This window comes from Myotis myotis, unplaced genomic scaffold (assembly GCF_014108235.1).
Source record: "Myotis myotis isolate mMyoMyo1 unplaced genomic scaffold, mMyoMyo1.p scaffold_m19_p_9, whole genome shotgun sequence".
Lineage (NCBI taxonomy): Eukaryota > Metazoa > Chordata > Mammalia > Chiroptera > Vespertilionidae > Myotis > Myotis myotis.
In genome coordinates this window covers 50036711-50057642 of record NW_023416401.1, presented here as the reverse complement: position 1 = coordinate 50057642, position 20932 = coordinate 50036711, and the positions used below count along the sequence as shown (strand labels likewise).

The 20932-nt window shown below is 44.7% G+C and overlaps 1 protein-coding gene and 1 long non-coding RNA gene across 4 annotated transcripts in view; both read left to right on the top strand.

Moving 5' to 3' along the window:
- The window catches only part of ZCCHC2 (zinc finger CCHC-type containing 2), a 54036-nt gene extending 45929 nt beyond the window's left edge, over positions 1-8107 (top strand). For all 3 annotated transcript variants that reach the window (XM_036321178.1, XM_036321177.1, XM_036321179.1), the window contains 2 exons: positions 3706-5196; positions 6096-8107. In XM_036321178.1, coding sequence (XP_036177071.1) covers positions 3706-5196; positions 6096-6163 — 1559 coding nt within the window. In that variant the 3' untranslated portion in view covers positions 6164-8107. The remainder of the gene's footprint in view (positions 1-3705; positions 5197-6095) is intronic.
- Positions 8108-11086: 2979 nt separating this feature from the next.
- LOC118663592 lies at positions 11087-19345 on the top strand. Its single transcript, XR_004970092.1, has 3 exons — positions 11087-15756; positions 17227-17306; positions 18111-19345. It is a non-coding gene; the product is annotated as an uncharacterized LOC118663592 (long non-coding RNA).
- Positions 19346-20932: the final 1587 nt, after the last annotated feature.

The window sequence follows — 20932 nt, the reverse complement described above, 5'->3', positions numbered from 1 at the left end:
TTCTCCAGTGTTTCTTCTTAAGTTTTTCCTTTTGTTAGCCCTAACTGGTAATGCTGCCTCAGGTAGCCAAGTTGTTAAATAGTTGCTGCTGATTGGTTGTGACCAATGCCCTGTGAGTAAAGGGCTGTTAACATAGAGTGAACTGAAGCTGCCAAACAGTCAAATAGTGACATTTCTTTGGGCATGGCTTTTAGAGAGGTCCAAACCCATGCTTCTTGTGGCTGCTAGGCTGCTGGTTTTCATAATTACTGTAGTTGTAAGACTGATAGTTTACAAAGCTACTTCAGAGCTGGAGAAAGTGAGATAGAATTAGGCAAGGTAAAATGCCACGATTCTTGAGATTCAGCTGTTTTTCTTGAATAAATACTCCTCAGACTGCTGCAAGTTGTTAATCTCCAGAGTTCTGAAAAATTTGATTTTGACAGTTTTTGCCAGGATTCTTGTTGCTTTTAAGGAATGGAGTATCAGAAGTCCCCACTCTGCTCTAGAAGTGAGATCTCAAAAATGTATAAGTTGGATGAAGATGTCATTTTTTACACATGGTGACGATATCTGATTGGTGACATCTTGGTTATAAGGTTTCCTGTGCTGGTGGGCAGTAGTAAACTATTTCTCTAGGTCACTTAAAGATCTCTGGAGATCCTTGGAACACAGCATTTAAACCACAGGTGGCTTCTCTTGGGCAGGCTACAGCTCTCTGAGACCCTAGCGTCTGTATTACAGCGTCAAGTCTTGTCTAAGAAACGGTGGCAATTGTGCTGCTGTCTCACATACATTTAGCCACTCTTTATTTTGCAATTATTTTCAAGTAATACCAAGTGTCGCATGCAGGGACTCTACCCCTTAATTCTAACAGTCTACAGCAACACTGCATTTCTGATCTGCGAGTACATCTGTACCCTTGGGTTACTTTACAGCATCCCTTTTTTGTCATCTTTAGGATGAGTTGGTGGCCTGTATAGAGGAACTTGCCCTTTTTTGGATAGGCTCAGTTATCAGTGACTAAATGAGCCTTCTGTAAATGAAAACTTACTTGGGACTCTCTAAACCTGCAGGGGGTGAATATCCACTATGATTTATTTTTTTAAAAGCCTTGATTTTAAGGGCATGAAAAGGCTTCTTTGAAAAGCATGTGGCTTGGTGGTTGTTCTTATTGTTCCTAATGGGGTATTGTTTTGAGACTGTACTTTTCAAAATCAACACACAAAAAAGGATGAGACCTATCTCTCTACAGTTAGATGAGCCTTTACAATGCCCAGAAAATCATTTAAGACCATTTAAAATCATGGGTCCATTTGCTGTGACTTAAGATTTAAATGCACTCTTCTCTTGGGAGCATGCCCAGGCCTCTCAGTCCTTCACTTCTTCCCCCAGGCCATCACCTTTCCCTCTCCTAAGCTCCAAGCACCACCCTCCTTTTGCTTCTGTAACTTGTTTCCTGAGCCTACACAGCCCAGCTGGCTCACTTCTACTACCTCTGTAACTTTCTAAATAAACTCTTTCTTATAATTTGAAAAAAACAAAAAACAGTTTATATAGAAATTTAATTGACCATCTGAAAAGTGTTGCAGCCCTTTTTTATTTTTGGACTTAAGTGTTTCTTTAATTCTGTACTTATAATGATGGTACAGATATAGATATAATTGCCCTAAATAAGTTATTAATTTTTGGATACTTTTTGTTTTGTAAAGTTTAGCAATAAACACTTTAGTTTTAAGGGGAATTTATGCTAGAACCATTTACTCCTAAATTGAATCTCTTCCCTCTGATGTAAATTATCATAGTTGAATTAATAACACCGTGATATTCTGTCACTGAGTAGGTTCTGTTTAGCCATTTTCCAGGAAGACTTGTATGATTTGTTTTTAGTGTATTGTTTAAAAACATTTTTAACATCTTAGCTCAGTATAACTAGTTTTGGTCTTAATAAATATAAACATTTAAGTACTACAGTTCTGCTTATTTATTAGCAGAGAGATGTTAATTGCATAGTCTCTGTACATATTATTGCAGTATCTGGCTTTATGATATTTAAACATTGTGAATTAGATTTTATCTTTTGCCCTCTTCATACCAAAAGTCAGGAAATCCAGGAGAAGTCTGGATTGAAGTTATTTTTGTATGCAAGCATAAGTATGATATAGTAATAAAAACCAGTGCAGCTTAATTTTGTCTCTGTCTATGTCGTTTTGCTCTCAGGAAGAGGCAGTGCTCTCGTGCCTGCCCTGCTTCCTGTGTTCTAGCATATTTGCTTGATGACTCTAATAAAAGCTTTAAATTTTCTTTACCCCACTGAAATATATAAAAGTAAGAATATGTATTGAATTCTGAAAAAAACTCTTATATTCCCTACCTCTACATATTTGAGTTAAATACAGTCTTATTTGGGCTCCTTTAAATGGAATTATTTTTGTGAGACAGAAAGACTTTGGGTTTGGCAATACAGAATATAAATCAGGTGAATTGCCTAAAATTGATTAAAGTTAAAAATATATAATCCTGCCGAAACCGGTTTGGCTCAGTGGATAGAGCGTCGGCCTGCGGACTGAAGGGTCCCAGGTTCGATTCCGGTCGAGGGCATGTACCTGGGTTGCGGGCATATCCCCGGTAGGAGATGTGCAGGAGGCAGCTGATCGATGTTTCTCTCTCATCGATGTTTCTAACTCTCTATCTCTCTCCCTTCCTCTCTGTAAAAAATCAATAAAATATATTTAAATATATATATATATATATATATATATATATATATATATATATATATATAATCCTTTTCTCAGTAATAAGGTGATATTAAATAAATCTCTGTATTTTGCACTGTGCGTCATTCAGTCTCCAATTAACCTTTTGTTGCTTTATCCATTGACTTTTTTTTTTATTAAAGACATTATTTTTTTAGAGCAATTTTAGATTTACAATAAAATTGAGAGGAAAGTACAGAGATTTCCCATCTACCCTGTTCCTCCCACACATGTATAACCTCCCCCATTTTCAACATAACTCACTAGAATAGTTTGTTTATTTTTACCAAGAATGAACCTACATTGATACAGTGTTATCGACCAAAGTCCATAGTTTACCTGAGAGTTCACTTTTTTTGTTGTTGTTAATCCTCACCAGAGGATATTTTTTCCATTGTTTTTTGTTTTTTGGTTTTTTTTAGAGGGGTGGGGAGAAACATTGATGTGAGAGAAACACATTGATTGGTTGCCTCCTGCACACTCCCCCAGTCAGGGGATTGAGCCCATGACTCTCCAGTGTTCGGGCTGATGCTCTATCCACTAAGCCACACCGGCCAGGGCTGAGAGTTCACTCTTGATGACATACTTTCAATGGCTTTGGATAAATGATTAATGACATGGTCTATCATTACAGTAGCTCAGAAAAGTGTTTCACTGCCTAAAAATCTATGTTCCTCCTAGTCATCTCTCCCCCACTTGCCACCCCTGGCAGCCACTGATCTTTCTGTTGTCTCCACATTTTCCAGAATCTCTATTTTTAAAAAAAAATCTCTATGTTTTTTAAATAAAGTTCGTAGAAAGCCAAAAATTAATAGAGGGTCAGTTTGGCTGTTAGGAAGCTTAGGGGACACGTTTCCTCCAGTTCCAAACTTCAAAGTTCATTTTAGGTGGACTGAAAATTTGTTTCCAGCAAGAGAGATGGGAGTTAACATTTGTGTTAACATGTATTTCTATTTGTTTCCCTCAGACACAGACAGCAATTCTGACGATTCTGGGAATCCATTGGCAACCAGGTTTACAACTTACAGCTCTGTCAACCAGGCTGTCACTGTCCAGCCACCTGTGGAAATGGCCTCCTTAGGAAACGACAACGGAAGCCTTTTAGACGATCCCTTAAACTCACCCAAGTATCAGCATATTTCTTTTATGCCAACTTTACACTGTGTCATGCACCACGTTGCCCAGAAGTCTGAAGTTGTCGTTCCTCCCCCCAAATCTGCTGATGGCAAAACAATAGGCATGCTTGTTCCGAGTCCTGTTGCTATTTCTGCAATTAGGGAGTCCACCAGTGCGACCCCTGTTGGGATATTAGGACCAGCAGCTGCTGCTGGTGAATCAGAAAAGCACCTGGAACTGCTGGCTTCCCCTCTGCCTCTTCCATCAGCGTTCCTTCCTCATAGCAGTACTCCTGCTTTGCACCTAACGATTCAGAGGCTGAAGCTGCCACCGCCGCAGGGATCTTCCGAGAGCTGCCCGTTGAACGTCCCTCAGCAGCCAGCTGGGAGTCTGAGCATCGGATCACCAAACACAGCCTTCATTCCTGTCCATAATCCGGGCAGTTTCCCAGGATCTCTTGGTGCTGCCACGGACCCCATCACCAAATCTGCATCCCAAGTGGTAGGACTCAATCAAATGGTGCCTCAAATTGAGGGAAACACAGGGACAGTCCCTCAGCCTACCAATGTGAAGGTAGTTCTTTCAGCAGCTGGCCTCTCAGCTGCACAGCCACCAGCTCCCTACACCCTCCCGGGCTCTCCCCTCGCTGCCAGTGTGTTAGCCAGCCAGAATTCCAGTGTGCTCAGCACAGCGTCCACCTCCACCCAGTCCGCGGGAGCCGGCATGAGTCAGGCCCAGTCTGCAGTCCCTCCTGCGGTTCCTACCCACACCCCAGGCCCCGCCCCCAGCCCAAGCCCTGCTCTGACACACAGTACTGCACAGAGCGACAGCACCTCTTACATCAGTGCTGTGGGAAACACGAACGCTAATGGGACAGTGTTGCCGCCGCAGCAGGTGGGCTCAGGTCCTTGTGGTTCTTGTGGGCGAAGGTGCAGCTGTGGGACCAATGGAAACCTTCAGCTAAATAGTTACTATTATCCTAACCCAATGCCAGGACCTGTGTACCGACTCCCGTTCTTCCCTCTGCCATCCCTCTGCAATGGCAGCTACCTCAACCAAGCACATCAGAGCAATGGAAACCAACTTCCTTTCTTTCTGCCTCCGACACCATATGCAAATGGACTGGTGCATGACCCTGTCATGGGGAACCAAGCCAGCTATGGCCTGCAGCAGGTGGCAGGATTTGGGAGATACTATCCCGTATATGCAGCACCCAGTGTAGTTGCCAACACGAGTGGTTCGGGGCCCAAGAAGAATGGGAGTGTTTCATGTTACAACTGTGGTGTAAGCGGACACTTTGCACAGGAGTGTAAGCAGTCGTCCATGGAGGCCAGTCAACAAGGTAATCATGAGAGCTCCCAGAGGACTTGCTTTTAGTGTGCCGGTGTCTCCCCACCTTACTGGTCACGGGGATCCTGTTGAAAGTCGTCATTGTGTGTGTGTTTACGGATGTGATGAGTTGCAAAGTGCAGATAGCAGAGCCTAATGTAGACTCAGGTCATACAGCACCAGGAAGTTCAGAGCAGTTCAGTTCCCAAGCAAGAAAGAAACCAAAAAGGCACTTTTTAAAGAATATAATGGGAATTTGCCAATAGAATGTCAAATCTCTGGTTTGCAGCACTTTTTTTAAAGCTACAATCCTCTTTCATAAAGTAAGCAAATTTTTAAATATTAGAAAACTAGGACGAAATAGAGTCATCTGCCATGTAAGATTTGTAGTTGTTATTTTAGTATAGCTGCATAGCTAGCCAGTCTGTGCTCAGTGTATTGCCCATGCTCTTTTCCTGCCCAGTAGGTGTTTTAAATAAAATGCTATTGCATTTTAAGGAACAAAATATTTTAAGCACTGGTTTGGGAGTAAGGGAATTCGAACTAAATTGAATATTATTACCACTAAAAAACTAAGAAAATGTTCTTAAATAAGTATGAGTAAAATGCAAATTCCATATACACCTCAAACCCTTATCTTTCACTTGCATTTGGCTTTTGTCATTTTGCCAGACATCACCCAGTAATAGAGTCTTGAATTGGGAGTATATACTTGGCATTTTTAAAGGAAGCTGAAGTTTGATAGCTTAAGGTAGAACTTATATTACTTTTAGAAAGTCATTTTATTGACCGTTTTGGAATCGTGGTAGTGCGGAAGATGCCTTCTGCCGAGCATGCCCGTTTGATAGCTTGTAGTGGTTGTGATGCGTTGCGTTGTGAGCAGTGACTTAGCAGTTCTCTTTCCCGTTTTAGGCACTTACAGACTGAGATACGCACCTCCCCTCCCCCCTTCTAATGACACGTTGGACTCTGCAGACTGAACCGAGTAAAGCTTGCCTACCTACCTAACACACTGAAGTGTGGGGAGTCATGGTGGGGTGTGGAGGGGAGGAAAGGAAAGGTATTTTGTTTGTGTTTTTTTGTCTGTACATTTCTGAGATGTCTACGCAGTTGGGGTTTTTCGTTTTCTCCTGTACTGATGTCCAAAACAAAAAAAAAGAATGCATTGCTTTTGAGCCTCTGGTCTCCTGGTTCAACAACAGGCTTATTTGTATGATTCATGTTAAACATCCAAACAGACTATCAAAAGGAAAATGGATGCGTGGTTTTTTCTTTACACTGAATCCTTGCTGTGTGTAATGTTTACTGAATTTCTAAAACTGTGTATCTGACCTTTTTTGTTTTTTTTACAACACTAGTGACAGTCGTATGGTTTTGAAAAATACTTTGCTTCTTCCCCAGCTTTTCTCACTTTCATCCTAAAGCACACCTTTCTCCCCCCCACCCCCGTGTTCCAGTGGCACGCTGCATGGGGCGGACGGTGCTTTGGCCCACACTTCTGTAAACTGCTCTACACATGAATTGAGGGTAAACTGTTTCACCTTCATCATAGGGGAGAAATCAGCACCACATAAATACATACATGCAGCACTTGTTTTCCAAATAAAAGTTAAAATAAGTGGAAGAAGTGAAACCATATGAAACTGAAAAAATATGATGTATGAAGTGGACAAAGAGCTTTTTCTTACAAACAAACAACTTTTTACTTCATCATACTTTTGTAGCCTGTTGCTCAGAGAGACATAAAGTGAACAAACTAGTGTGAATACTGTCCTCCGTGTTTGTGTTGGCAATGGCAGTCGACAGCCTAGTTTACTTGTAGTCTACCATGTGTCCTGCTGAGACACTACCTGAGCGAAGATCGCTTCTTTTCCTCCACCAACTGTTACAGTGTTCTGTTGTGTTGAAATGTGTGTGGTTTATTGCAGTCTGAACAGAAGCTCTGCATTTCTGCAAAAGTCAGGTATTTGTTCCTAATCTGTCTCTCGTAGCAAAGTCACTTTTATACCAGTTTACCACTGTGCTTGATTATAATGTGAAAGACTGAATTTGGAGTGTGTTAAGATGGTATTAATCATGTCGGTGTCATGTCACTAAGTTTAATGCTGCTGTTTAAAAAAAAAAGATTTTTTTAAAAGCCAATCTCTGTACTAAACTGCTTCCAGGTAATATTTGATTTCCTAAAGTGCACTGAGGTTATCTGGAGATTGGGTGTGTTTGTGGACTGCTGCATTCAACGGCAATGAGCACCTGCCGCTGTATGGTCATGAGTAAGGGGTTTGGGTCTGTTCCTGTCCCTCAGCACAGAGCAGACACAAAAGGCTTCTGTTGTGCAAGGCAACATTGGTGCGCAGCAAGGAACCTGGTCTTGCTTCAGAAGCCGAACAGATTGCTAGACAAGAGGAAAAACTTGAAGAAAAAGAAGCTTCATCCAATGCTTCCTAGATATCATTTCTATTTATAGCACCAATGTACATTTTGAAACTTTATTTCAGGGGTGGGGATTAAAGGGGGAGGGACGGGTATGAAGGGATAGATGAAAGCTTTAATTTAAAAAGAAGAAAAAGTTTGAGTAAAGGAAATTATTTTGATTAATTATATTTTATTTGATCTGGGTATTTTGGACCACATTATTAAATTAATTGTTAAGCTACAGTTGAGTTGTTCAAGTGAGAGTTTTGATAAGCCACGTATGGACCGCGTTGTGAATCACTCGCCAGTTGTACTTTATGGAGCTTATTTTATGATTTTAAATACTGTACTGTACATAGGAGGTGTGTTGCCTTCTCCTTATTTGTATGTTTACCATATACTTTGATATTTGAAATGTTATGTACTGGAAAGGCCACTTATATTTCTAGAACAGATTGGATTTTATGCAACCTTTTTTCCTTGAATTAACAGCAATAAAAAAATGAAAAGCAGCTTAAGAATTGTGCTTTATTACCAATTTTGTAAAAGTGAAAGATAGGAGAACATCATACATTATAATTTTTTTCTTTTTAAAGAATCAACCTGCTATTTCCCTGCAATGTGGGCAGTGAATCCCACGTTATTTACCACCTGTACTTTCTTCAGTATCCCCCAAGCAGCCTGACCACTAAAGGAAGAGACTGCGTTTCTTTTTTTTTTTTTTATTGCTTAAAGTATTACAAAGGGTATTACATATGTGTCCTTTTTTTTTTTTTCCCCGCCCTTGACAATCCCCTGGCCTCCCCTACCCCCCAGTGAGACTGCGTTTCTGTGCTGACCATGCACCGTGTGCTGTGTGGTGGCCAGGACAGAGTCCTTGTCTCCCTGGAGCTATGCCCCTGGCTCAGGCCTTCTCACTGAGAGTGTAGAGGACCTCATTTGCTTTCTCAGATTTACTAATTTGATTGTGTTTTCCTGGCAGCTCTCTTGGTACAGTACTGAATGTCTTTATTTCATTGGTCACGTCTTCTATAATGCAGTCTCAGGTCTGTTTTTATACACTCAATAATTTATGAGATATTATGGGGAGCACTCCAAGCATCTGTAGATCATTCATGTCCCCTGGCAATGACTGATGTCGCTCGGCCCAGGCCCCTCAGGTTGTTCCTCAGGATATGCTTGTCTGGAGCCATCTAATATACGTCCCCTCTGTCCCCAGTGGGCAGGGGTTTGATGGCTTGCAGTGCACCAACTTTCCCCTATCGGCAGCAAGTGTGTACCTAGGAGTAACCTATAAAGTTAGGAACCACCTCTAAGTTAGAGCGCAGGTCTCCTACAGCAGCGGTTGCCAACCTTTCGGACCTCACGGACCACCGGTGGTCCGTGGACCACCAGTTGGCGACCGCTGGTCCAAAGGTTTTCTTAAACCAGCGGTTGCCAACCTTTCGGACCTCGCAGACCACTGGTTGGCGACAGCTGTCCTATAGTGTTACCTGTGTCCCATCCCTTCCCCCTCCTTTCCCCACTGTAGAAGTTGACCACTACTATAAGTTTTATACTTACTACATTTTACATCCTCATCCCTTAAATATGTTGGGTTTTATAGGGTGCCCTGGGGTTCTGTGACTGTCTCAGCTCATCTGATTTTACAGTCCTGACATTGCATTCCTGCAGTGCAGCCATTTTTACTAACTACAAGGTTCTGTTGCATGGTGGCGGTGGGGGGGGGGGGGGGGGATATAAATATATATTAAATATATATATTGTAATATGTGCCATACCGCTTTCCAAAAGGTTTGCACTCACACCAGTGGTGGACTGGTCCCTCAGTCCCTATCACTGGACACTCTCCCAAAATGATACAGTGATAGTGCCTGGAAGGCTGGCAAGGGAGGACACAGTGTGACCTGCATGCATTTGTATCAGGCTCCGAGGAGCAGGTGAGTGTGCAGAGCCTAACAGTACGGGCAGGTTTAGGGGTTGCTGTGTGTGTGTGTGTGTGTGTGTGTGTGTGTGTGTGTGTGTGTGGCACTCTTGAGAGAATGTAAAGAAGAGAAGGCACAGACTAGAAGTGGCAGAGTTGTGTCATTGGGAGGTGGGAGGAGGAGACGGCAATTGTAGTCAAGGGAACAGTTTTTAAATGTATTTTTTAATTGATTTCAGAGAAAGGAAGAAGAGAGAGAGACATTGATGGGAGAAACATCACTGAGCTGCTTCCTGCACTCCCTGTACTGGGGATGGAGCTGGAAACCCAGGAATGGACCTGGACTCATCCTCCCGGTGATGGGACGATGCTCAGCCAACTGAGCCTCACAGGCTGGGCTCAAGGGAACATTTTGAAGGAGTTAAGAGATTTATGGTTCAACAGAACAGACTTAGACTGGAGATTTTGCAGTTGACTGAATGAGAAATTGGGAGTTACCAAGTTTTAAATAGAGGAAAAATATGCTGATAGTAGTTTTTAAGGAAACTGGTGGATGGCTGAGCTTAAAGAAAGCCTGGAAGTTCAGAGGCTGGTTAGGGTGAGGCAGCCAGGAAGGAAGGGGAGATGGAAGAGACAAGTGGAAAGAAACTTGAGCCTCTGAACTTCATAAATATAAAATGTGATTGTTTATTTTAAATTATGGCTATGAAGATAGAATGAAATAATAAATGGGAAAGGTCCAACTTAACGAATGAAAAAGCAACAGGCCCAGCCAGTGTTGGCGCAGTGGTTAAGTGTCCACCCATGAACCAGGTCGCGGTTTGATGCCCGGTCAGGGCACATGCCCCAGGCTCGCTCCTCAGAGGGTGTGTAGAAGGCAGCTGGTCTGTGATTCTCATCATTGATGTTTCTCTCTCTCTCTCCCTTTCTTTGAAATCAATAAAAATCTATTATTTTTTAAAAAAGAAAAAGCACCAGGAAGGCACTCAAATGTTTGTTGAATTAAATTTTGATGATTCTGCACCCCTAAACCTGCCCGTTTTGAGGACTGTGATTCTGGTTCAAGAGACAGCACATGTGGAAGAGGATTAGGCCTGAGAGTGAAGGCAGTGGTTCTCTGGGTGGTGAGGAAACTAGCAATTGGTTCTTCGTTATATTAAGGTTGATTATTTCAGCTCTTCCCACTGAAAAAAGATAGAACATATCCCTGGTCCTCAGAAATTAAGTCTAGTTGGAGAGCTTCCCAATTAATGGCAGCGATGGGCTAACTATACATGGGCTCAGTCCCGCAGTCCTGATTTTTCAGTATTAAAATAGAATAAGCTCATTACAAGGCAAACCCACGTTTAATGTTTTATGTAAGTGCTAAATATCAATCTTTTTGGAGACAGTTCTAAAAACATTAAAGCACCGTGTAAAATTTTTTTTTTTTTTTTAAACAGGTAGCATCTAGCACTCATGAGCATCATCCATTTGAGCTTGGAAGACACCTCTTTTCCATTCTCCATACTGATCACAAAACCATCCCAAGGTTCAGGCAGTGAAACCAGATGGAGGCAAGCCGAGATTTTGATAGTTCAGCCCCATAGCCTTCCTATCCTTTTATCTCAAGAAAAAATGCTGACTTCCTCCACCCTGTCCACCTCCAAAAGGACCCATTTATTTTTAGAGACAGGAGGTGGGGGAAGCAGCCAGAGAGGGGGTGCTCTGACTTCAAACCCCGTCGTCGCTGCACTCCAGACCTTCCTTCTCTGGGGTGGGAGTTGGGGGGTAGCTGTTAGAGAAGGAAGGGCCCTGGGTTCCGATGGGAATAGGCAGGTCTGAGCCCAGGCAGCACCCTCGACCCTCACATGACCGTCCTTTCTCAGCACATTGGATTCTTAAGGTCAACCTCCCATCATCCCTCTTGTGAAAAACGTGAGCCCTCTCTAGACACAGTGCCCGAACTCTGTGCAAATGTCTGTCCACCTTGGAAGCACAGCGGCTTTAGGCTTCCTTCCTCTCTCCTGCTCTGGGAAGAGACACATTACAGTGGGGGCATCAAAGACCCTTCCTGCAGCCACAACTCTTCTGCAGCGACTGCAGGCCTCAGTCACCAGCACTCTTAACCTGGAGATCCTGTTTTGCTACTGAAATCTAGGGGCAGGGGTGGAGCGAGGTGGCCCGCCTGGGTTGTTCTTCATCGTGTTTCTTTTTCCCTCTTAACAGCTCCAACTTCCTCTTCATCCGCTGTGAAAGGTCTCAGCCAGCCTCGCGCCAAAAGAAATTGCTAATTGGGAAGCAGCGCCACCTCGTGGGGGACAAGGACAGTGCACGCAAGCCGATGCTATTTCCCACTGACCTAATTTAGAGAAAATTGAGCGTAGGACAGAAAACATTTGAGATTGTAATCCTGTGCCCAGAGCTTTCAAGAGTGCAGGCAGATGGCCATAAAGGCCATCTGAGCAGTCTCCTCTTTGAGCCATTGCGATCTAAGTTTGTTATAAACATCTTAAACGCATCAGTGGTACTTTGCACTTTTTCTCTGTGGTCATTGGTTAGCACAACTGTGAAGGGTACTGGGTCTTCCTTCTCCCTATTGTACAGAGTAGGAATTCAGGGTGCAGAGGGGAAAAGTGCCACAGACATGCCAGTGATGAAAGCCAGGCCCCAACCTTAGGCTAATGCTTACCTCCCCCACTGCTTCCTGCCCCCAAGCACTTCTCAGCAGAATGGAGGACAATGACTTTTTAAAACCATATAAAGCAATAGGGACTGATGATCTTAACCATGCGGCCCCTGGATTCCTGAGACAGGACTGGGCTAGGTCCTCAGTCAGAACGTCCCTTTTCTGTGTCTCTGTAGAAGGATTTGGCGACGTGGGGGGAAGGAACCTTCCCAGAGGTGGGAACCTCGGGGCTCTTAGAACCAGACTTTAAGCATGTGCCTGTCTCAGATAAACTCAAGGAGCAGCCGCTCTCACCTACTTGCAAGGTTACAGAGATACACGCATGCATACCCCCTGCTGGGACACCGAGTTTTGCTGTGCACAGGTTTTTATTACCCCCCGGTGTCTTGATAAATTGAGCCTTAAGTGAATATTTCATTAGTTTTAAGACTTCGGAAAGTAAGAAATAAAGTAGTAGGGCAAGCAGAACAGACATATAACTACAATGTTTAAAGCTCTGACATCTGCCTAAAGATTGTCCCTCTACCAGCCACCACTACATATAACACTCCAAAGGCCAAGAATGACAGCCTTTGCCTTTAGGCAGGACCAGTGGTAGTCACACCCACACTAAAATGAATGCCAAGAATGCTGCCAGGTTGCCAGGAGTTACTTGGTGTGAATTCTTGCTCGGGTATCAGGGTTGGGTCATGTTTGCAACATGGTAACTCAGTTGCACATTGGACGCCGTCATCAAATGAGTTTGCAAAGGAGGTGGCATCGATCAGGGCTCTGTTCTCAGCACCTACCCACTGTACACACGACCTTTCTCAGGCTTCCTACAGAATGGGGACACCATTCATTTTGTAGGTTAGTGATGGCTTAGATTTGGCAAAATACATACTCAGTGTTGAGCGCATAGCACGTGCCCAATAAATTCTTATGGAAGCAAACACCTTAATGCCCTGTAGAGGCCAGACACTACTAGCTCCTTTCAGCCTCACAACAGCCCGAAGAGGCCTGTACGCTGCCCCATGTTATCGTGGAGGAAGTAAGTGTTCAAGGACGCAGAGCAATTAAGGGACAGGGCTGGGATCAGAACCCAGAGCTCTTAACCACGGGGGACTCCGCTTCTGCTTTGTGTCCATGTTAGTGCTCATGTCGCAGGATCTTCCAGGCATGTGAGTGTGATGGCACAGGCCCTGCACAGGGATCAGGCAAGCTGCACTCCCAGGCAGGCTCTGCCTTACCCTGTCATCGTGAGCAACTGGCCTTCCTCCACCTTTCTCCTTGTCCGAAAGCTGAGTGTTTGGTCAGGAAAAGGTGGTAGAAGTTGAACTCAGCGGTCTTAAAATTTGGTGGCTAGAAGCTTTTAACTTTAAATGATTTATCAAGGTTTTCTAATTCTTGACCTTTACACTTATTTTAGGTTTAATTGATTTGAAGTACTTACCGGGTGTGGTCAGGAACACAGAAGCTGAAGAGAGGTGAGAATGTTCCAGGCCCTGGGACAAGCCAGGAGGGAAGGCCTCAGGTTGGTCTAAACGTCACTAGATGGCAGCATAAGCAGCGTTCCAGCAAGCTGCCTCCTTAGCCTTGATCCTAAAGTTTCCAGGTTCTTCTCTACTTGTGTTGGTCAGGTTGTCATTGGTGGACCTTTCAGTCAAAGCATGAAGCTCCTGGACGGTCTTGTGCTGAACAATGGGGTGAGGCGTAGCCCACAGAGGGGCCACATAGGGTCAGCAAACCACGACCACAGCTAAGAATGGTTTTTACATTTTTAAATGGCTGAAAAAGAAACAAAGGACTGATTTTTCATGACATGGGACAATTAGGTAAAGTTCAAATTTCAGTGTCTACCGATGAAGCTCATTGGGCCCCAGCCACTCCTGCAAGTGTCTGTATAGTTCTGGCTGGTACTTCCTGCAGCAGCGAAGTTGAGCAGTTACAACAGAGGCCATAGCCCTCAAGCCTGAACCATACCCTGTCTGTCTTGCTGTGGGAAAAGCTGGCCGGCCCCTGATGGATATCACCCTGATCCAACCAGAGATGCCCCCGCCAGTCTCTCAGGTCCTAACGCTCTGAGTGCAGGAATTTGCACTCTCCTTGGTGCTGTGTCCTTAGCTTATTGAAATAGCACCTGGTGGGGGTAGTGTGGGGCACCTCTAGCTGTCACAGTGTGGTGACCAGTACTGGGATCACGGTGAGGATGGAGGTGAGCTCTGCCTGTGGAGAACTGGGGGAGGATCCTCAAAGAAGTGATAGTCCTTAGGGAACAGGTGAGAGAGGGCAAAGGAAACAGCATCATCAAAGAAGCATTTCAGAAAAAGCACCGCTAGGGAACGTGCAGAGTAGGGAGCAAGGCCAGGTTGGGAGGGGATGGCCGGGGTGAGGACAGGGCAGTGCAAACCCTTCCTTATTAACCTGGGAGGGAGGCAGGAGAAACAGGTTTGAAAGAGGAAAGTGGGAGGTCCTTTGCTGGTGCTGAACTTGTGGAGCTCGAGTGACGGCAAGTCGTCCAGTGTTTGTCTCCCGGCGTGGCTTCGCGCACCTGCAGTAGATGCACCTGAAGGGCTAAATTAAGAGCCCAGATGCCTCGGCTCTCCCTCCACCAACTCAGACTACAGAAGGGAAGTTCCCAAATTTTTGTTGGTGGGGAGGGCAAAGCAGAGCCCTCTAAGGAGGCTGAGCATGAGAATTCTGAGATACTGGAGAAGATAAACAATATGCCCTGAAGACCCCCCCCAAAAGCGTCAAGAATAAAGTGGTCACAATTGCCATGTGCAGCAGAGACAAGGAATCGTGGATGACAATCTGGTCACTGGTGACGCTAAGATGGCCCTGACTAGGGGGCATGGAGAGCAGGGGAGGGGCCTGGGATCAGGGCGGAGGAAGAGGCCCAGATAGACAGAAGGATGTGGAAATGGAGGTGGTGCCGCAGGCAGGGTATAAAGGGATGGGAAGAGGAGAGTGAACTGATGCCTCTCCTTTCTGGGTGCCAGGCACTGGGCGGAGCCCCAGCATCCCCGAGGTGCGGCCCGTCGGACAGCACCGGGGAAGGGTCCTTCTAACGAAGCAGGACCTAGGTTGCAGGGTGGAGGTCTGAGGCTCCACAAAGATTTGTGCTGTTTCCCCGCCCTGGCTCATCAAGTGTCCTCTCGGGGGCGTCCTTTCCTCCTCTCTTGTCACTGACCCAACCAGCTCTGTTATGTCACTTATACAGGCCTGCCTGCTGAGTCCACTGTCGGAAGTCAGGCCACAGCGGCTCTGGCCAGGGCCCGGGGTGCTGCAGCCTCCCCCTCTCTCCCTCTCTCCCTCCCTCCCAGCCTTCACTTTCCTGGCGCTCAGTTCTGCCCCTGGCTTCCAGGGCACAGTTCCAGGTTAAGTCCCAGGAGACCCAAACCTTGCCCACAAGTCACTAGTCACTCCCAGCAGTCAAACGAGCTGAGGACAGCAGAGCGGCCGGGCCAGCAGAAGAGCTGTCTTCATGCAGCGACGGTGGGACAGCACTGAACTTGGTGCAGGAGCAGCCGCTGGTGGAAACTGCCCCCAGGACAGCACGATGAGGATTTATAGGAACACGTGACAAGGTGAGTGGCTGACTTTGCCCTGCAGTACGTTGTTGAGGTGAGCAGAGGGAGGGCGGTTTGCTACACACACAAGCACCAATTCCATTTTGAGGGCAGCGTTTAAAACACTAGGACACGTATTTCAGAAGGACCTATTTACTACTAAAGAAGTGTTATTATCATTTGGCTCTGTGGTTTTTGTTTTGTTTTGTTAATCCTCACCCGAGAATATTTTTCCATTGATTTTTAGAAAGAGTAGAAGGGAGGGGGAGAGACACAGAGAAAGAGAAACATCAATGTGAGAGAGACACATCAATTGGTTGCCTCCTGCATGTGCCTGCGACCAAGATACGTGCCCTTTAGAATCCAACCTAGGACCCTTTAGTCCGTGGGCTGACGCTCTATCCACTGAGCCAAACTGGCTATGGCTCAACTCTGTAGGAGGTCCCTGGACAACCTTTTAACCTCAGCCTAGTTACTAATTTTTTTAAAACAGGATAATATAGTGGTTATCAACATATTTGATCTCCAGAGTGGCTGCTTGAGCTGAGACCTCTGAGTGCAGCCCCTCACCTATAAGTAAAGGTGACAGGAGTGCCCGCCTGGCTGGCTGTGTGAGGGTTAATACACTCACAGGTGGTGCCCAGCATTCAGGGAGCACTAACACATTGTTCTCTTTCCTTTAAACATGTCTTCTTATTCATAGCCGGCCTTCCTATCTCAGAGCCTGTTAAGAGGAACGCCTCCCTTCTTTGTGTTAAACGGTGCTTTGTTCTTTTGTTTGTGTTAGCTATTTTTATTTTACATAATCACCCTTTTATGAACTTTATATCTTTCTTTCCATAATTGATGAGCTCAAATTGGTACTTTACTGCTAAAGCCCATACTTTACGTTAACATTCACTGTCGGTGTTGTGCATCCTGTGGGTTTGACAGATGTTTAAAGACATGTGTCCATCATTACTGTATCGTACAGGGTAGTTGCATTGCCCTGAATACCCTCTGTGCTCTGCCCAGTCCTTCCTCCTCCCTCCCAACCCCTGGCGACCACTGATCACTCACTCCATAGGTTTGCCTTTTTCAGAATGTCATACAGTTGGAACCAGACAGTATGTAGCCTTTTCAGACTGGCTTCTTTCACTTAGTAATGTCCATTTAAGGGTCCTCCATGTCTTTTCATGGCCTGATAGCTCATTTCTTTCTATTTTTTTTCTTTTTCTGAATATTCCATTGTCTGGATGCCCCACTGTTTAATTATTCATCAGCTACTAAAAGACATCTGGGCTGTTTCTAGGTTTTGGCAGTTAAGAATAAAGTTGCTCTAAGTATCTGCATACAGGTTTATGCGTGGATATAACTTTTCAACCCATTTGGGTGAATACCCAAAAGCACAATTGCTGGATCATGGGGTAAAAGTACTAGTATGTTTAGTTTCGCAGAAACTGCCAAACTATCTTCCTAAGTGGCTGTCCCCTTTTGCATTCTCAGCAGCAGTGCACGAGAGAGTTCCTGTTGTTCCACATCTTCAAGGGCATTTGGTGTTATTGCCGTTTTGGATTTTAGTCTTTCTGGTGAGTATGTGGTGGTATCTCATTCGTGTGTGAATTTGCAATTCCCTAATGACATGATGTGGAGCAGCTTTTTGGTGAGGTGTCTGTTCATATCTTGTGCTGATTTAAAAATATTTTTTTTATTGTCAAGTTTTAACAGTTCTTTGTATATTTTGGATACCAATCCTCTGTCAGATATGTGCTTTGCAAATATTTTCTCCTTGTCTTTCCATTCTTTTAATGCTTTGTCCTTTATATTATCATGAAATGGAAATTTGGGCACACTATGGGACCGAAGCCAGTCAGATGGTTTCAACTCTGTCTTTATCCTTTTTCTTTTCTGTCTTTATTCTCATGCAACTCCCAGCTTCTCCAGTGGTTCTTCCTTGTGTGTTCAGAATGGGCCCGAAGGGGGTTCCCTAGTGGTTGCCACATCCTCAACCCAGAACTGGTGCTGTCCGCCTGGCTTTGGGGGTGGACCCTGGGGATGTCCAAGCCCCTCCCTGTGGGGACAACAGGCACTCTCAGGGGGCTGGGCCACTGCTGACCCCTCCTATTGCTTGCCCCGAGGTCAGAAACTGTGGGCCCACAGTGCCATAACTCATAACTTCTTCCTAGGATGAGGGACTGAGTCCCTCCCCCGGGTGTTTATAGCCATGCGGAGTAAAGAAGTGAGTGGTTTCTAATTCAGGCCTCAAGCAGAGTTGCAGGTGTTGCCTGTGGCTCTTGGGGCAGATGTGCCTCCTGGAACACACACAGCCCTTGGCAGGGCGTGAGGGAACAAAAGACAATAGCCAGACGATTAATCCTGTCTGCTTCCCGCAGGATGGAAAAGCATCAGCTGGCCTTGGAGGGGAAGTTCAGCTCCACGGAGGGGCTTTTCCTGCGGGTCCTCAGGCTGGTCCTCCCGCCCCACCCTCTCCTGATGAATCGATGCGACAGCCTAAGGCTTCAGAATAGCTACATATCTTCTCTGGAGTTAGCAGGAAAATGTGCACATTTCTGGCTGTATTGAAACGCATGGCAGGGAGGAAGCAAACTGCCCTGGAGTGCCTATGACCCCAAAGAGAAGAAACCCTTGTGCCAGGCTGGTTCTGATCCCAGTGTCCTCTTACATCAGACTACACCCAATAGAAAGAGGAGGTGCGTTCACTGTGGAAAAGGTGGTCATAATTCTCGGTGGAAACAGTTGGAAAAGGGCCTGCAAGTCCAGTGAGAGTGGAGGAGTGCAGAGGGTCTCAGCACTTCGCTGCCATCAAAGGACCCTCGGGGAGCCCGTGAAATGCAAGCTCCAGGCCCCGCTGCACAGAATGCCTGGGGCCTGAGAAGGGGCATTTCACAAACACCGAGGGCATTCAGAAGCATGTCGATTTGGACAAACTGCAGCAGCCTAAAAATCTGGATTTAGATCTTGACTGTTGCCCAGCAGCTGTGTAACTTTGGACAGATACTTAAATGCCTTAATTCTGATCTGTGAAATGGGACCAATAATAATGGGTTGCAGAGATGCCGCCCTGTGCCTACCCAACCACCAAACGTACTGAAGCGAGAGTTTGAAACACGCGAGAGCTGCTCTGAAGATGGAAGAGGGGTTTCAGAAAGTATAGGAAGTCTCACTTTTCTGCTGCTTGTTTGTTCCACTCGAAATAGTAATAACAGTTAGCTTTTATGGAGTCCTAATGTACCAGGCATTATCCTAAGCACTTCCATGTATTTAGTGCTCAAACAAGCCTATGAAATAGCCAAGGAAAGATTTAGCAACTTATGGCCACAGCTAGAAATTTGCCAAGTCAGGATTTGAAGTCAGGACCTCAGAGTCTGGAGTTCTCCCATCTCCTGGGGTCCTCAGCCCTTAAAAACCTGGTAATAAACTGAGAGAGAAAAATTGAAGCAACCACGTGGGGGAAAAAAGGCTTTGTAACTGGCTTAGGCAAAGGTTTCTTAGATACAACTCTGAAAACATGATTCACAAGAGAACAGATTAATAAATCAGACTTCATCAGAGTTAAAACTCTGCTCTTTGAAAAACATGGTTATAAAATAAAAGGCCAAGCAATCAACTTGGAGGAAACATCTGCACATTGTGTATTTAATAAGGGACTTGTATCTGGAATATATAAAGAACCCTCAAAACTCAACATAAGCCCGGCCAGCTTGGCTCAGTCTTGACATCCACCTATGAACCAGGAGGTCACGGTTCGATTCCCGATCAGGGCACATGCCCAGGTTGTGAACTTGATCCCCAGAGTGGGTGTGCTGGAGATAGACAATCGATGTTTCTCTCATCACTGATGTTTCTACCTCTCTCTCCCTCTCCCTTCCTCTCTGAAATAAATAAAAACATACTTTAAAAAACTCAAAATAAGAAAGCAACATCATAAAAAATGGCCCAAAGAACTGAACATGTCACCAAAAAAGAAATATTAATGTCAAATAAACCCATGAAAAGTTGCTCAACCTCATATGACATCAGGGAAATGCAAATTAAAACTGCAGTGAGGTGCACGCACACCCATCAGAGTGACTACAATGAAAAAGACCGACCACACCAGGTGTGTTGACAAGGATGGGAGGAACAGGCAGGAATGTAAAACAGTGCAACAATTTGGGAAAAGTGCGCCAATTTCTTAACAAGTTAAACATATGCCTCCATGATCCAAACATTTTACTTTTAGGAATTTACCCAAGAGAAATGAAAAGTGTGTGTTGATACAAAAATTTCTGTGGGAATGTTCATTGAAGCTTTATTTGTTCATAGCCAGAAAGTGGAAACAACCAAAATTTTCATCAACAGGTGAAACTGTGGTATCTACAAACAATGGGTCATATTTCTATATTTTTTATTAAAAAATATTTTTATTGATTTCAGAGAGGAAGGGAGAAGGAGAGAGAGATGGAAGCATCCATGATGAGAGAGAATCATTGATGGGCTGTCTCTCCTGCACACCCCACACTGAGGTCTGAGCCCACAACCTGAGCATATGTTTGACCGGAATCAAACCATGACCTCCTGGTTCATAGGTCGACACCCAACCACTGAGCCACACTGGCCCAACTATTTTTAAATTTTTTAAAACACTGCCATCCTGTCTTCCCTAGCAGCTGCACCATTTTGCATTCCCATCAGCAATGCACAAGGGCTCTGATGTCTCCACATCCTTGGCAACAGCTGCTATCAGCTGGTTTTTGGATAAGACCATCCTAATGGATATGAAGTGGTATTTCAATGTAGCTGTGATTTGTATTTCCCTAATGACTAATAATGTTGAGAGCTTTCTTTTATGTGCTTTTTGGCCATTTGTGCATCTTTGGAGAAATGTCTATTCAAGTCCTGTACCCAATTTTTAATCAGCTTGATGGGTTTTGTTGTTCCTGATGTTGATTTCTGAGCGCATATTACTTTTAAAATCACAAAAGAATTTTATTTTATGAGGAAAGGGGGACAGAGCATACAGAAAGTCAACCAAGAGAGGAGTAATGGTTAAAAGCTTGGGCTCTGAAATTAATTAGCACATTCAATCACCATAATTATGAAGCACCTACTGTATATGTCAGGATAGGCTACCTAACACACAGCCCTGGAAGCTCAGTGACCTAATCCAATTGGAGAATTGCCAATGTGGTCTGAGGTGGAGGTGGAGAAAAGG